Source organism: Portunus trituberculatus, chromosome 34 (genome assembly GCF_017591435.1).
Source record: "Portunus trituberculatus isolate SZX2019 chromosome 34, ASM1759143v1, whole genome shotgun sequence".
NCBI lineage: Eukaryota > Metazoa > Arthropoda > Malacostraca > Decapoda > Portunidae > Portunus > Portunus trituberculatus.
In genome coordinates, this window is record NC_059288.1 from 10,073,843 (window position 1) to 10,091,380 (window position 17,538).

The 17,538-nt window shown below is 41.0% G+C and overlaps 2 protein-coding genes across 4 annotated transcripts in view; one reads left to right on the top strand and one right to left on the bottom strand.

Annotated features, from left to right (window-relative positions):
* Window positions 1–17,538, bottom strand: part of LOC123512610 (histidine ammonia-lyase-like) — a 59,029-nt gene that overhangs the window by 36,608 nt on the left and 4,883 nt on the right. The window contains exon 1 of one of the 3 annotated variants that reach the window (XM_045269043.1): window positions 14,722–14,871. The exons of 1 other annotated variant lie outside the window; for it this stretch is intronic. The gene's annotated coding sequence lies outside the window, so the exon portion shown is untranslated. Of the gene's footprint in view, window positions 1–2,731; window positions 2,867–14,721; window positions 14,872–17,538 lie in introns of those variants that run through there. One more of the 3 variants, XM_045269041.1, reaches the window with a different exon arrangement.
* On the top strand, window positions 5,568–9,997 carry LOC123512611. The gene is made up of 2 exons (XM_045269044.1): window positions 5,568–6,086; window positions 9,391–9,997. Coding segments are annotated over exons 1-2 (435 nt in total). The 5' UTR covers window positions 5,568–5,653; the 3' UTR covers window positions 9,393–9,997.

The following is a 17,538-nucleotide window of genomic DNA, read 5'->3' on the forward strand; positions in this document are numbered from 1 at the left end:
CTGGAAATGAAGGATTTTTTACATAAATAACTACTCCTCCACCTATCCTACCAATTCTCTGGTGTAAATACATAATGTATCCATCTACTTCATATTCTTTCCTATTTTCCTAAACTTTTCCTCATTTACCCATGCCTCTGTGACACATACAACATCTAAGTCCTCCTCAACTATATAACTAGATAACTCGTCCTTCTTGTTCCTAAGACTCCTGGCATTTACATAAAAACATTTAAGTCCTGCTACCTTCCTAGATGCTGTCTCCTTATTTGGAATCCTAATCTTATTCTCTCCTATTTGCACCTGGAAATCTTTCCTAATCTTTTCACTATCTCTGTTTATCCTATCTAATTTATGTCTAACATCTTTCTTCTGGAATGCATTTGCTACCTCACCCCTACACTCCATCCCAACTCCCCTCCAGACATCCACTCAGCACATCCACACCCTTCCTACTCAGATGCACACCATCCCTAGCATACAAATCCCTTCGCCCATAGAACCTATCCCATACATCCACAAAGCTGACACCCACATCCCTTTTACCCGATCATTCACACCAATGGCTCTAGACAACCATTCCCTGCTAACATACACACGAGGCAAGATTCCTGACACTACACACCTCCTACCACTCTCCCTTATCTTGCCTAACATTTCCCGAAATCTTGCCACTAACTCCTCCGACCCACCTGCTCTGACATCGTTCCCACCTACGTGCAAAACTACTACACCCTCCCTCTCCATCCCCCCAACCCTCTTCTGCACCTCCTCACTCACTGCCTTCACACCTGCACCAGGCATACACACGTTCGTCCTCCTATCCCTGTCTTTCTCCCTCGATTTCTCTTCTGCGCATGCGCTGAAAAGAAATCGGTGCCAGACGCACGACCCATTTACAGCCTCGCTCAGCGAATACACAGCGACCAGTTGCTATCCTGAGTTGAAGGGTGGATGTAGCACTCGTGAGAGCTCGCTATTAAAACTATATATGCAGACTGTACTGTACTTTATTTTCCCCCAAAGAATTGTTATGGATTATTTCTATTCGTGAACACTTATTTCATTCTTGTTTTTCTTTTATTGAAAGTGAATAGACAGCATTTTATCACACAGATTTATTCCCCTTGGATAATCGTCTACCCCTCCCCCTCCCTCCCTATCCAGAAGAGGAATCCCTGCCAGACGCACAACGCATTTCAGCAGACGAGCAAGGAGCTTGGCTGATCAGTGGTTCTCTTGTTACTGAGTGAGCCACTACCCTCTCGTGATCTCATTGCCAGATCCCATATATTCAGCCTGCACTGTACTTTCATCTTCTCCCAAAGGACCATTATGGATGCTTTCAAGTCGTGAGTACTTATTTTTATTGTTTTTCTTTTATTGGAAGTGCATAAATAGTATTTATCTACCAGTTTTATCCCGCCGCTCAGGGGTGCCACGCGGTGTTCAGCATGTCCTGCCTCTACCCTCGCTTACCATTAAACCGTTTCTATATTTGAATTGCCTTTCAGAGTTTAATAGTTAATCTTATGTTCCCGCTTCCATACATTACTACATTCAGACTATATCAACTTCGTTAATTAAACAAGACTCATTATAACGGTACTAGCATCCCCTTGGGATGCTGGGAACTGATGCACACACTTCACTGTCTTCTATCCTTTTAATAACAGGACATTAGTAATGAGTGGTGGAGTGCTTAGACATAATAACAGTGGGTGATATGGTCAGAAAAGGTCAGGAAACGCAAATCTATCCAGTAAGGGTGATGTTTTATTTATTTATTCATTTATTTTATTTTTCTTAACTAACCTAACTGGGCCTAACCTAACCAAATTTATCATGGGGGCTGTGGCCCCCTGAACCCACTATGGATACTTACTTAATATAACAATACTAGGGGCACCAGATGAGGCTCATGTTGTTTATGTAGAGATTGATTGTCTTATCAAGAGTAAAAGTCTTGCAACTCACAAAGTTTCAGTAAGAAATGTAGTGTGGTTGGTGTTAGTCTTGTAGGTCCAAAATAATCACACTGACAGTCTTTGGCCCATGAGAACTGTTGAAGGTGATGCAGTGAGTTGGGGTTTAAGGAGGTAGGATGCCCCACCACTGGAAATTGAAAAAGATATTCCTTGATTAGGAATTGGTAACTCTCTGCTTCTCTGGGTGAAGAAAGTCTTCCTGTCAATGTGAGCAGTGGTGTCCCCAAAGCTGTGTCCTACTTTTTTCCTTATTTACATAAATTTCTGTCTTCTCTTGCAAGTACAAAATTTTTGCTGATGATGGAAAAATATACCTACAGACAGTAGATTTTGTTAGAATCAGAGGACATGACAAACAAAATCCTGAGTCTGCAATATATATATATATATATATATATATATATATATATATATATATATATATATATATATATATATATATATATATATATATATTGCAGACTCAGGATTTTTTTGTCATGTCCTCTGATTCTAACAAAATCTACTGCGTCACTTATACACTTGTGTCGTATGTGTGAAGATAAATCCTGCTACCGCAGTGTGAAGCCCAGTGGAATAAATCAATCAGTTAATTTATATGTTACAATTAGATAAGTTTTGTTGCGTAAACGAGCAGTATCGTTTAAGTTGTAGCGCAGCTTTGACACTGAGTGTCACTCGACTCAAGCATGCCGAAGAAAGTATCAGATTGTATTTACACTTTATCACCAGCAGCAACTTACATTTATAGTTCCTCTTACACTCGCAGTCCTCGTGCTCCTCGATTTCCACAGTCTCATCGTTCTTAAGACTCACTCTTCTCTTGACAGTTATAACTTTGTTTTCTTGGGGCTGACAGGTGGTATTCAGAGTGCTACATACATTACACGCACACATCTTACTAAGCACCATAATAGCCTGGTTTTTATACTTTCTTTCTACACTCTGATACACGGGTTTGCAGAGGTCATCTTGTAATGTTTTCATCTGTCCAAAGTCGTTCAAGTCCACATCGGGCGGTGTGCTTCGATAGCTTCGGTGATGCAACATGTTAGGATGCTGCTGTTGTTCCTGCTGTTCAATTAATGGCACCCAGTAACCGAGTATAACGAGTACGGCCACCGCCAAACACATCCCCAGGACTGTTTTCACGCTCCTCTTGTTTGCCATCTCCATAACGGCCACCTTGTCACTAGGGGTATCAGAGGACGCGAGTAGGCACTGCTCACTCTACCAAGGCCTCTGTCACACTGAACACTCGTCCGCTGACTCCGCTCCAGGGTTCCCACAAGTAGAAGAAAGCATTACCTTAGATGTTGCCGATATTTACTCTAGATTTCACCAAATTACCTTAGATCTGTTGGACCATATCCCTGAAAATTACCTTAGGTTTTTTCATATATATATATATATATATATATATATATATATATATATATATATATATATATATATATATATATATATATATATATATATATATATATATATATATATATATATATATATATATATATATATTTTATAGTTTCCCTCCTTTACTTCATCCAGATGGCTCTACAGCTGTCTCTTCTTTTCTAAAGCTGAACTCTTCGCTCAAACCTTTGCTACCAACTCAACTTTGGATGATTCTGGGCATATTCCTCCTACTCCTCCACCCTCTGACTACTTCATCCCTAAAATTAAAATTCTTTATAAAGACGTTTTCCTGGCCCTCTCTGGCCTTGATTCTCGGAAGGCTTACGGTCCGGATGGAGTCCCTCCTGTTGTTCTCAAAAACTGTGCTTCCGAACTCGCTCACTGCCTGGTCAAACTCTTTCATCTGTGTCTCTCTACTTCTATTTATCCTTCTTGCTGGAAGTTTGCTCACATTCAACCTGTCCCTAAAAAAGGTGACCACTCCAATCCTTCTAACTACCGCCCTATAGCTTTGATTTCCTGCCTTTCTAAAGCCTTTGAGTCTATCCTTAATAGGAAGATAATGAGGCATCTATCAGCTCACAACCTTCTCTCTGATTGCCAGTATGGTTTCCGTAAAGGCAGATCTACTGGTGATCTTCTTACTTTCCTAACTGAATCTTGGTCATCCTCTTTAGGGACTTCGGTGAAACCTTTGCTGTCGGCCTTGACATATCGAAAGCCTTCGATAGAGTCTGGCACAAATCTTTAATTTCTAAACTACCCTCCTACGGATTCTATCCTTCTCTCTGTACCTTCATCTCCAGTTTCCTTTCCGATCGTTCTATTGCTGCTGTAGTAGACGGTCACTGTTCTTCCCTAAAACTATCAACAGTGGTGTTCCACAGGGTTCTGTCCTATCACCCACTCTCTTTCTATTATTCATCAATGATCTCCTAAATCTGACTCAATGCCCTATCCACTCCTATGCTGATGATACCACCCTGCATTATTCAACAGCGTTCAACAGACGCCCAACCCAACAACAATTAAATGACTCAAGGCGAGATGCTATAGGACGCCTAACTTCTGATCTTTCACTTGTTTCTGATTGGGGCAGAGAAAACCTGGTTTTGTTCAATGCCTCAAAACTCAATTTCTACAACTATCTACTCGACATAACCTTCCAGACAACTATCCTCTCTTCTTCAATAACACTCAACTTCCCTCTCCTCTACATTAAACACACTCGGTCTATCCTTCACTAAAAATCTAAACTGGAAATTTCACATCTCTACTCTTGCTAAATCAGCTTCCAAGAAGTTAGGTGTCCTATGGCGTCTTCGTCCATTTTTCTCTCCTCCCAGCTGCTTGCTCTGTACAAGGGCCTTATCCGCCCGTGTATGGAGTATGGCTCTCATGTCTGGGGGATCCACACACAGCTTTACTAAACAAGGTGGAATCTAAAGCTTTTCGTCTTATCAACTCTTCTCCTCTAACTGACTGTCTTGATTCTTTAAGTCACCGCCGCAATGTTGCATCTTTATCTGTCTTCTACCGCTGTTTTCATGCTGTCTGCTCTTCTGAACTTGCTAACTGCATGCCTTCCCCTCCTGCGGCCTCGCTGCACAACTGGAACTCTCTACCTGTGTCTGTATTTCCACCTGCCTATGACTTAAACTCTTTCAAAAGAGGAGTGTCAAGACACCTCTTACGTTAACTGGACCCTCCTTTTATACTTTCTTCTTAACATATATATAACATATATATATATATATATATATATATATATATATATATATATATATATATATATATATATATATATATATATATATATATATATATATATATATATATATATATATATATATATATATATATATATATATATATATATATATATATATATATATATATATATATATATATATATATTTATCTGTTGGACCATATCCTGAAAATTACCTTAGGTTTTTTATATATATATATATATATATATATATATATATATATATATATATATATATATATATATATATATATGAAAAAACCTAAGGTAATTTTCAGGGATATGGTCCAACAGATCTAAGATAATTTGGTGAAATCTAGAGTAAATATCGGCAACATCTAAGGTAATGCTTTCTTCTACTTGTGGGAACCCTGGAGCGGACGAGTGTTCACTGTTCAGTGTGACAGAGGCCTTGGTAGAGTGAGCAGTGCCTACTCGCGTCCTCTGATACCCCTAGTGACTGAAGGTGGCCGTTATGGAGATGGCAAACAAGAGGAGCGTGAAAACAGTCCTGGGGATGTGTTTGGCGGTGGCCGTACTCGTTATACTCTGTTACTGGGTGCCATTAATTGAACAGCAGGAACAACAGCAGCATCCTAACATGTTGCATCACCGAAGCTATCGAAGCACACCGCCCGATGTGGACTTGAACGACTTTGGACAGATGAAAACATTACAAGATGACCTCTGCAAACCCGTGTATCAGAGTGTAGAAAGAAAGTATAAAAACCAGGCTATTATGGTGCTTAGTAAGATGTGTGCGTGTAATGCATGTAGCACTCTGAATACCACCTGTCAGCCCCAAGAAAACAAAGTTATAACTGTCAAGAGAAGAGTGAGTCTTAAGAACGATGAGACTGTGGAAATCGAGGAGCACGAGGACTGCGAGTGTAAGAGGAACTATAAATGTAAGTTGCTGCTGGTGATAAAGTGTAAATACAATCTGATGCTTTCTTCGGCATGCTTGAGTCGAGTGACACTCAGTGTCAAAGCTGCGCTACAACTTAAACGATACTGCTCGTTTACGCAACAAAACTTATCTAATTGTAACATATAAATTAACTGATTGATTTATTCCACTGGGCTTCACACTGCGGTAGCAGGATTTATCTTCACACATACGACACAAGTGTATAAGTGACGCAGTAGATTTTGTTAGAATCAGAGGACATGACAAACAAAATCCTGAGTCTGCAATGGACAGGGAAAAAGGAAGCTGAACCAAGGCGTCTGTGTACCAGTGTACTAGAAGGGCTGTTGTGCACGTTCACGTTTCCAAGCTTTTCTCTGTCCACGCACGCTTTTAGACAATCCTGTACCCTCACACCTACAACAATTTATTACAAAATATGTTAAATGAACATTTCAAGTTTTTCTGCATAGATTCAAGACTAAATATATTAAATAAGTATTAAGTATCTATCTAAAACATGGAAAATAACTACTCGGTTGCAAATCACTGTTATATAAGCACTAAATATAGGTGTTTCACGAGTTGTGGTACTTACTCAGGGATATGATAGTTTGGGTGATGCTGAGTAAAAAATACTCCATACACATATAGTGGTTTTTGCTTTGTTTGATCAAAAATGGTAAATGAAAATTATGTGTGGCGAGCGGCCGGATATGTGTTGCCGGGACCGCTCTCTCAGGCGGGACAACCTGTGCGGCGATATCTGTCTCTAGAAAAACATTAATTGAAAGTATACACTTTGGGACTTGAAATCTTTAGAAAGGCTGCATCTAAAATGTTTCAATAATTTCATTAGCATTTAGAATACAGTACAATCATGGCAAATAATCGTGGACCATGTCAGCACTTTATTCACCCAACACCCTCCCAAAAGACTACCTGGCAACTCAACGCAAACGTCAGTGTCGTGCCTGTGAGCGAAGTTTATTCCTCCAAGCTACATACTGTAGAGGCGTTTTCAGTAGCGTCACCGCAAGGCCAAACTTTGACTTCACGCTGAACAGGACATTGCTGAGGACACCGTCGGTGGTGCCAGACGACCGTGTCACTGTGATCTCAATCCCTGGGAGAAGTTATCGTACACATGAGTCGCCCGAGCCAGCGCTGTGGTCAAGACGTAAACACAGCAGCATGGTGGAAGAGTTTGGAGATTTATTCCTTGATGGGGAGTATTACAGGTCACCAGTGTTTCATCATTTGTACGAGTATATGCCGAGCCCCGAGCAGCGCAATACTCATAAAAAACAACAGGTCTTCAGTCCTGGAAGTGGTTTGATCTACGCGGGCTTGTATTGAAGGTGTTCCATTGTAGATGTATGGCTGCGGTTTTCTGACGCCTATATAATTGAATTACGTAAATAATTAGCAGATAATCTATTTTTACCATCATTCATTACTTTATGATATAAGGATTTGCAAAAATATTATCATTTTTTCACCTAATAATAGAAAAGTAACTCCATTATTGTATCGAAGTCACGACTAGAAGTATGGAATCGGACAACACCCACAACAAGGACGGATAGATGCGACATGTCACCAGCTACCACCAGCTCCTTAATTTATTTCACGCCGTATTTTTTATATCGGTTCTCTCCAGTATGCCGCACAATATCTAAACGTAAATCTACATCTACAGTACCCACTTCTATGGCCTAACATACGTCTTACTATTCAGTTTTATTCGAAATGTATCTCCTTCTTGATCTCATTCCATGAGGTTGATGGGGTTGCTTCACGCTGATTGGCTAAAAAGCGTTTGCCAAACGAGAGCAAACGCTTTGGAAAGGCGTTTGCTGGCGTTTACGAAAACTTGCCTCCGTTTGCCCCCAGCCGCGCCACTACTGAAAACGCCTTAAGATGACACTGACGTTTGCGTTGAGTTGCCATGTAGTCTTTTGGAAGGGTTTGGATGAATAAAGTGCTGACATGGTCCACGATTATTTGCCATGATTGTACTGTATTCTAAATGCTAATGAAATTAGTGAAACATTTTAGAAGCAGCCTTTCTAAAGATTTCAAGTACCACACGGGTTGTGTCCCGCCTGAGAGAGCGGTCCCCGCAACACATATCCAGCCGCTCGCCACACTTAATTTTCATTTTTCATTTTTGATAAAAACAAAGCAAAAACTTCTATATGTGTATAGAGTATTTTTTACTCAGCATCACCCGAACTATCATATCTCTGAGTAAGTACCACAACTCGTGAAACACCCTGTATAATAAAATGCGACATTAAGGTACGTTTTGCTCGGTGCGATTATCATGATCATCGCTGTACGATGACTGTTCAACGATTATCGCTCCACGATAGTAGTGCAACGAGTATAGATAACTTACTCGTTATTTTATACTCGTTGTGGAAGACCTAGTATATCTAGACCGGGCTTTCGACGAGACAGCAGTCACATGGCGAGTATCTTTTAAAATAAACACTGATTACTGTAAAACAAATCTGGTTAAGATATCTTGTCAACTGCCTTTGTAATAATTTTACAAAATTGCAAAAAGATTTTATGGACACCCTGTAGTATGACAGTAAATAGTTGTAATAATTGTCACTGAGGTTCCCACGAGTTATGAACCATTACGTTACGTTATGAAGCCATAATGTATTAACACAAAGCGAAAAAAGTCTTTTTGGTGAAATATAAACAAGAATCAAACTCGCCTGGTTTTTCAACTTTATCGGCAATTTCTGCCAAGATGTTGTCTTTTTAGCCTTTGGTCCTTGTATTTGGGATGTGAGAGCTGCCACAACGAGGGATGCTTTGCAACTTCCTCCACAAGGATCTCATCATCTTCATTGGAAAACCTGTGAGCCATGATGACACATTCCTTCCAAGTCAAATGATCGTTTGCGACTGCGATTATACTCACCCCCTAGCCGTGCGGCTATTTGGGGCCAAGGATGATCGTTCACGACTGTAGCGTCAGTCGCTCGAAGCAAAACAGTCCCATTCAAAAACACTGAATTAGTGCTCTAAACAATCATTTAGCGATCATCGTTGAGCCATGAACGATCATCGATGAGCGATAATCGCACCGAGCAAAATGTACCTGCCGTGAGCCGCGAGTTACGTGTGAGTGTAATAAAACAATATGATACATAAATTTGTAATTGTTTAATCTCAATTTAAATTAACATATTGCATGACAATTACGGTTTTCTTTCAAAATTATTTCTTGCACTCCTATACACAGAGTCAATAAACTTCCTTTCTCCATGTTGTTTCAGGATGCAGAAGTGAAATGGACCAAATCTTGACTGAGTAGCGTCGCTCAACACTCCTTGATGAATCCAAAAATGCCTCCCCTACCCTCCATTATCAACTCGCGTGACGGTGACGTAGAAGGTGGCGAACGAGGTAACAAGTGGAGGAGAGGATGGTAGTGGAGTATGTTACGGGCGGGCCGTAACAAAGAACACACACGAATCATTATAGTGAAACAACTTGATCAATGGTCAAGCAAGCAGCTTGGTTCATTACTAATTCGGTAACTTCATAACAATGATGATTCATTTGATTCATGATAACTTTCGTGTTGGGTTTGCACTGACGTTTTAATCAGTCTTCTACCTTCCATCATAGCACACGTACGTACACTTTCAAGTATAGTCATAGTTAATACTCGCTTCCCAAACTTTACCTGTATAAAATAAAATGACTTATTTTTCTATTATAGGTTGGCATTATTGTATTGCATAGTTTCTATTAATTTTGTCTGCTTTTTATGTAAGAAATAAAATTACTTCTTTTCGTATTATAGATTTGCATTATTGTATTGCATAGTTTCTAGTTTGTCTGCTTTTGAAGTATGAAATAAAGTTACTTCTTTTCCTATATTACGACTATTTGTTCATTGGGGTAATGGATAATTGTGAAATTGTATTTTTGGGTAATCGCTGCGAAAAGGTTGGGAAACACTGTAACTAAGGGAACATTAGCCCGTGTTGTGGAAGATGGTGATGGAAACACGGGCTGCTAGGCGAACACTTCACTCCTGACTACTGCCCCAACAGGAGAATGGTTCGCACTCGCACCCTACTTGTCTATACTGAAGGCCTACCACAGATATGAGGGCGAGCTGATTGGTCCTGTCTCACGACTATTATCATTACTATTATCAATATTGTTATTATTATTTTACACACCCACACACACACACACACCCATACACCCACACACACACACACACACACACACACACACACACACACACACACACACACACACACAGTACAGTAGACAGCGGAGTGCCACAGGGGTCAGTATTGGCACCAATACTTTTTCTCGTATATATAAACGACATGCCAGAGGGAGTGAACAACTACATAAATCTGTTTGCGGACGATGCGAAACTGTGCAGAGTCATTAAACAAAAAGAGGATTGTGAAATACTACAGGAAGACTTAAACAAGATCTGGAAATGGAGCAAAAAATGGGAGATGGAATTCAATGTGGACAAAAGCCATGTCATGGAAATGGGAAAAAGTGAAAGACGACCAGTGGGAATCTATAAGATGGGAGATGGAGTAGAACTAGAAAAGTAAAAAGGAAAAGGACTTGGGAGTGACAATGGAAGAAAATAATCAACCGGTAAGCCATATTGATAGAATTTTCAGAGAGACGTATAATTTGCTAAGGAATATTGGAGTAGCATTTCACTATATGGACAAGGAAATGATGAAGAAATTGATAAGTACTAAAATAAGACCTAGATTGGAATATGCAGGATTTATGTGGACTCCCCATAAAAAGAAACACATAAGAAAATTAGAGACTACAAAAAATGGCTACAAGAATGGTTCCAGAATTTAAAGGGATGGCATATGAGGAGAGACTAAAGGCTATGGATCTACCAACCTTGGATCAGAGAAGAGAGAGAGGGGATCTGATACAAGTTTATAAATTGATTAACGGAATGGATGAAGTGGATAATGAGAAACTGATCCTGAGAGAAGAATATGACTTTAGAAGCACAAGATCGCATAGTAAGAAACTAAGGAAGGGACGATGTCTGAGAGATGTTAAAGAATTTAGTTTCCCGCAAAGATGTGTTGAGACTGGAACAGTTTGAGTGAGGAAGTGGTGTCAGCAAAGAGTGTACATAGTTTTAAAGAAAAATTGGATAAGTGTAGATATGGAGACGGGACCACACGAGCATAAAGCCCAGGCCCTGTAAAACTACAACTAGGTAAATACAACTACGTAAATAACACACACACACACACACACACACACACACACACCGAGTAGTGTAGTGGTTAGTTAGCACGCTCGACTCACAATCGAGTGGGCCCGGGTTCGAGCCCCGGGAGCGGTGAGGCAAATGGAGAAGTCTCTTAATGTGTAGCCCCTGTTCACCTAGCAGTAAATAGGTACGGGATGTAACTCGAGGGGTTGTGGCCTTGGTTTCCCGGTGTGTGGAGATCTTCTAATTACATCCCCTTCTCTTAATTTCACGACCACACATACTACCTCTCATTTCTCTTCTTACACATCATTACATTTCAAATCACACTTCTCATTCTTCCTTACTCTCCTACATTCTATCTTCATTCTCTATCCATTCTATATATTATGAATCTTCCTGATGTAAATCTTTATGACACACTTTTTGATAATCCTGAAGAAGGACATGATGAAAACGATATAGGTCTGGAAATAGTTAATTCCATGTACAACTCCATATACACTGATAATATTTGTAAATATCACGACATTAACTCATACAAGGCAACACTTCCCATTGGCTGTCCTGGTTATTTAAACATACTTCAAGTGAATATTCGCTCCTAAGCAAAAATCATGATAAACTATTTACATTTCTTAATTCCCTACCAAAGCTTCCCGACATATTATGTGTTAGTGAAACCTGGCTCAAACCTAGCACTGTACCATTAAATGAAATTAAGGGTTTTAAATCTTATAATACACTCAGACCAGATGGCTTCGGTCGTGTCGCAATCTATGTTAACAACAATATACCCAGTGTCCTGATTAGTGATTACTGTTTGAGCAATGATAATATAGAACTCTGTATAGTTAAAATTACAATTGGTACTTCCAGCTACATCATTATATTCTCTTTATCGCCCTCATAGTAAGCATCACCAAGTAAATGAGATCATTACAATAATGGATAACCTACTCTCACAAAACATATTCACTAATAATAAAACAACATTTTTAGATTTCAACATTAATCTCCTAGAACACAGCTCTCATCCACCAACTAACAACTACGTAAGCACAATGCAATCTCTTAATTAACTATTTTCCTCATATATCCCGACCCATTAAATTTCCCGACGACATCCCCACTGCCTCCCCCTCCCTCTTGGACCACATATGGACAAATTTCACAGTTCCCTTATCTCCCGGTATCTTTCTGTCTCCCTTAACTGACCATCTTCCAGTGTTCCTAAACATTCCGATCCTTGAGAAAATCAACGATAATCGCAGAGTAACCTTTAGACTAAAAAACAGCAGGGAAACCCGAGCAAATTTTTGAGCTAAACTCTGCTTCAATAGCGACCTCTATATCCTTATATATATATTCATATATATATATATATATATATATATATATATATATATATATATATATATATATATATATATATATATATATATATATATATATATATATATGAGAGAGAGAGAGAGAGAGAGAGAGAGAGAGAGAGAGAGAGAGAGAGAGAGAGAGAGAGAGAGAGAGAGTTCTTGGTTTGAGAGGAGCGAGGACTCTGTGGGCTGTACCAAGAGTCGCGCAGGCCAAGTTACGGACCTACCCTTCGACCAGCAAGGCAAAGCCTTCGCCCTTACCTTCAATCTGTACCAAGAGTCGCCGTGGAAGGTAGGGCCGCGAGAGGTCTGCCGCTAGCAAGAGTTGGTAACAGTTGTTTCGGTATTGGTATGACTGTAGTCCGGATTTGAGCTCCACAAACAACAAAACCACAGTGCGCGCTACAAGAATGGAGGGAAGAAGCTGTGACCGGGCCTCGCCACTCACGCACGAGCAGAGAATAATGATTCTCAATCTTGTAAAAGAGAATAAAGACTTGCAAGACCGCTCAACAAACCCAGCTAGCCTTCACAAGAAAAAAAATTAGCTTGGGAGGCGATCACCAAGTCATTTAATGCCATTAACATTTTTTAATATTAAGATATTTATAGCTAAATAAAAATTCAAGATTTTAGCATCAGCTGGTGCTCAGAGAGAAACTGACAATGTGAAAAAGAGGCAGGCTCAGGTAGTGAGTAACAAGCCCACATGTGATCAGAGTTATTGAATATCTGTGTCCTCAAGCATTCCTTATTGAAACCTGGCTTGCCACACACTTAAATAATTTTTCTTCTTTTCAAGTTTTGTATATGTATAGCAGTTCTGAATGTTTATTGTTGTTGCTCAATTTCACTATGTATTTATAACAGGTTTATTCAACAACTTTACAGACTGCAGTGTTTTCATAATTTCCATAATTCTTAACTTTCTTTTTTTCTGTATCCTTTCATTATCCCTAAAGTGGTAATTTATCATGTGTTTGGAAATCACTGTCTTACAAAATCCATATCAAGAAGCAGTGGTAGTTCATTACAAGAGTTGAGAAATTTGTATTCTTTGGGATCTGCTAGACCACAATTTGTATGCATATCATTAAAAATTCCATAGTTAACACATTAGTATAGTCAATCATGAATTACATTAATCATGGCCTGAAATAGTTTGGATACAGGACTATACATCTTGAGAACTACCTACAATACTGTCAGTATACCTATACCTAAATCCTTGCACATCACACCCAACTCAGTGAAAAGTTATCTGTTGACTTAGCTTTAACATTATTGCACTCAATGCTTATGTCACTCACTGTCTTTGTTGAGAGAGAGAGAGAGAGAGAGAGAGAGAGAGAGAGAGAGAGAGAGAGAGAGAGAGAGAGAGAGAGTTTGATAAGAAGTCCTGGGTTGGTGTGAAGTGGTGTTCTTGTGAAATTCTCTGTCTACATCCCTACATAGTAGTACATCTTTGTGGTTTTGTTTTAAACCTGCTTATACAGGCTAGTATTTACCTTGTGACTGGCTTTTCTTTGCATACTTTGACTGCCTTCTGTCTGTTGGCAGTTCACCTGTCACTTCCTATTCTCCATTAACCCATGCACATATTTGGTCTTTAATAGGCTTGGATGATGAGCTCACTAAAGAAAATATTTATTACCATGAAATAAACAGTGTAACTTTCCTGACAAACGAAAACAAGCTTCATAAAACAGCTAGGTGGCGAGCTTTCTGGATCCACTGCGTTCTTCCACCTCGCGATTTTAAGGCGATCCTTCACTATTATAAAAAGAATAGTAACTTACGTGGAAACATAACTATCGGTTTTCCGAGATTGAAAATATTACTTGATGTTGATTTTAGTTCATACTATTCGTTGGTCACTCCAGCTTACGAAAATTATAAAATATTTCTTCGAAGGTCATGTGGAAGACACGGGGGCACCCATGCCTTCCCTCTGCTCTTCGTTCCAATAATGACAGCGACTCTTGCTACCACATTACCTTCTCCCGACTCTTGGTACGGGCCTGTGTGTCGCGGGGACTCTGCGTCGCGGAATGCCCATGAGCCTCCCATCCTCCAAGGGTATATTGGGAGTGACAGCTGAGTCAGTGCGGTCTGCGCGGAGTACGGACTACAGAGTAACTGAAATCTGCGACGCGGAGTCTGCGCCGTAGAGTCCCCGCGCCATTCAGTCCGCACACGCACCACACACCACCACCACCACCACACACAATCACACACCACTACACCACACATCATCACCACCACCACCACCACCACACACAATCACACACCACCACACCACACATCATCACCACCACCACCACCACCACACACAATCACACACCACCACACCACACAACACCACCACCACCACCACACACACAATCACACACCACCACACCACCACACCACCACCACCACACACACAATCACACCACCACACACACACCACCACCACCACACACCACACACACACACCACCACCACCACACACAATCACACACCACACACACACACCACCACCACCACACACACAATCACACATCACACACACACACCACCACCACCACCCACACACAACACACACACCACACACACACACCACCACCACCACCACACACAATCATACACCACCACACACACACCACCACCACCACCACGACACAATCATACCACACCACACCACCACCACCACCACCACGACACACAATCGCACACCACACCACACCACCACCACCACCACCACCACACCACCACACCACCACACCATACACCACCACCACCACCACCACACAATCATAGTACACCACCACACCACACACCACCACCACCACACACAATCATAGTACACCACCACACCACACACCACCACACCATACGCCAAACCACCACCACCACACACAATCAGACATCACCACACACACCACCACATCATACACCACCACACCATACATCACCACCAACACCACCACCACCACACACAATCACACATCACCACACCTACACACCACCACCACCACCACCACCACACACAATCACACACACCACACCATACACACCACCACCATGACACACCATCACACACCACACACCACCATCACCATGACACACAATCACACACCACACACACACACCACCACGACCACCACGGCACACAATCACACACCACACCATACACCACCATCACCATGACACACAATCACACACCACACCATACACCACCATCACCATGACACACAATCACACACCACACCATATACCACCATCACCATGACACACAATCACACACCACACCATACACCACACACCACTACACCATACATCATCACCACCACCACACACAATCAAACACCACCACACCACACACCACCACCACCACCACCACCATGACACACAATCACACACCACACCACTACACCATACATCATCACCACCACCACACCACACACCACCACCACCACCACCACGACACACAATCACACACCACTACCACCACCACGACACAATCACGCACTATCATTTCTATCCGAAGTTTTGGATATGATCAGACGATTTTGTTGACATTGGGAAGGATCTATGGAGGTCAGAAGATTAATGGTGACAATCTTCACTATTTTAAATCTCACAATTGTTTCGGAAATAGTATAAAAATCATCAAATAGTAACCGGATTGAATAAGAAAACGCATGGTACTGAAGGGGTTTCTGAAGCTGTATAAAATCACCAAATAGGAAACAGAATGAATATAAAAACGCGTCAAGCTACTCAAGAGGTTAAGGGCTTCACTGTTGTACGGCTAGGTGGAGGAGATGGAAGTGGAGGAGAGAAGAGGAGTGTAAGTGGGAGGCGAGAGGAGAAAGAGGTGTTGAGGAGGCGTTCAAAAAGCTACATCGGATCTACGTATAAGTCTATATCACGGTTTTTTCTCTTCTCTCACTGGAATTTGCATGGATTTGATAATTAACAGATAGAAATTTAAATCAGCTTATAATCCCTAATAAGATGTTTACTGCGGAGCTCTCTGCCATAGGTCTTGCTTTACAGTTCATTTTTACTCTCCAGGTTTCGTCTTTTACAATTTTTAGTGATTCCCGCAGTGCTCTTACTGCTCTCTCCTCTATTATTTCCCTTAACCCATTGGATTTATCAGCTTTGGAATGGCTATATTTGCTTACCAAAAGAGGATATAGTGTTTGGTTCTGCTGGGTCCCTGGTCACGTTGGTGTTCCCGGGAATAAACACGCAGATCGCCTTGCTAAAGAGGCAGCAAGTCGCGCTCCACCCCCTGCCCCTGTTTTGTTTTGAGATTTCTTCCAGGGTATTCGTTTTGCGGTTGCTGCAATTTGGCAGAGGAGGTGGCAAACGGGGCTCGCCACCTCGAAAATGGGAGAGATCACCACTTCCGCTATCCATCACTGGATATATCCGCGACCGCCGTACACAGATATTATTAGCGCGACTGCGAATAGGTCACACGTATCTTACACAAAGAAACCTGTTGACCAGGGACCCTCAACCCTACTGTTATGACTGCCTGGTGCCACTTACGGTGCGGCACCTGCTGGTAGAGTGCCCTGGTTTGATGGACTTACGACACCGCTACCTCTACCGGTGTCGAGGTGGACATAGCGGTGTCTATTATCTCTTCAGATACCTTCTGAGAAGCTGACCTTCTCCCCAATCTGTGAATTATATTTTATAATGTGTATTTTAATGTTTTATTTATTTTAATTGTATTTTTAGATACTTTTAATTTCACAGTTTCTAATCGCTTTATTTTTTATTTTATTTTATTTTTTCTTTTGTAGCGGCGC

Bases quoted from the DNA above. Each gene is read 5' to 3' on its own strand.
- LOC123512611 (XM_045269044.1), top strand. From the start codon at position 5,654: ATGGAGATGGCAAACAAGAGGAGCGTGAAAACAGTCCTGGGGATGTGT.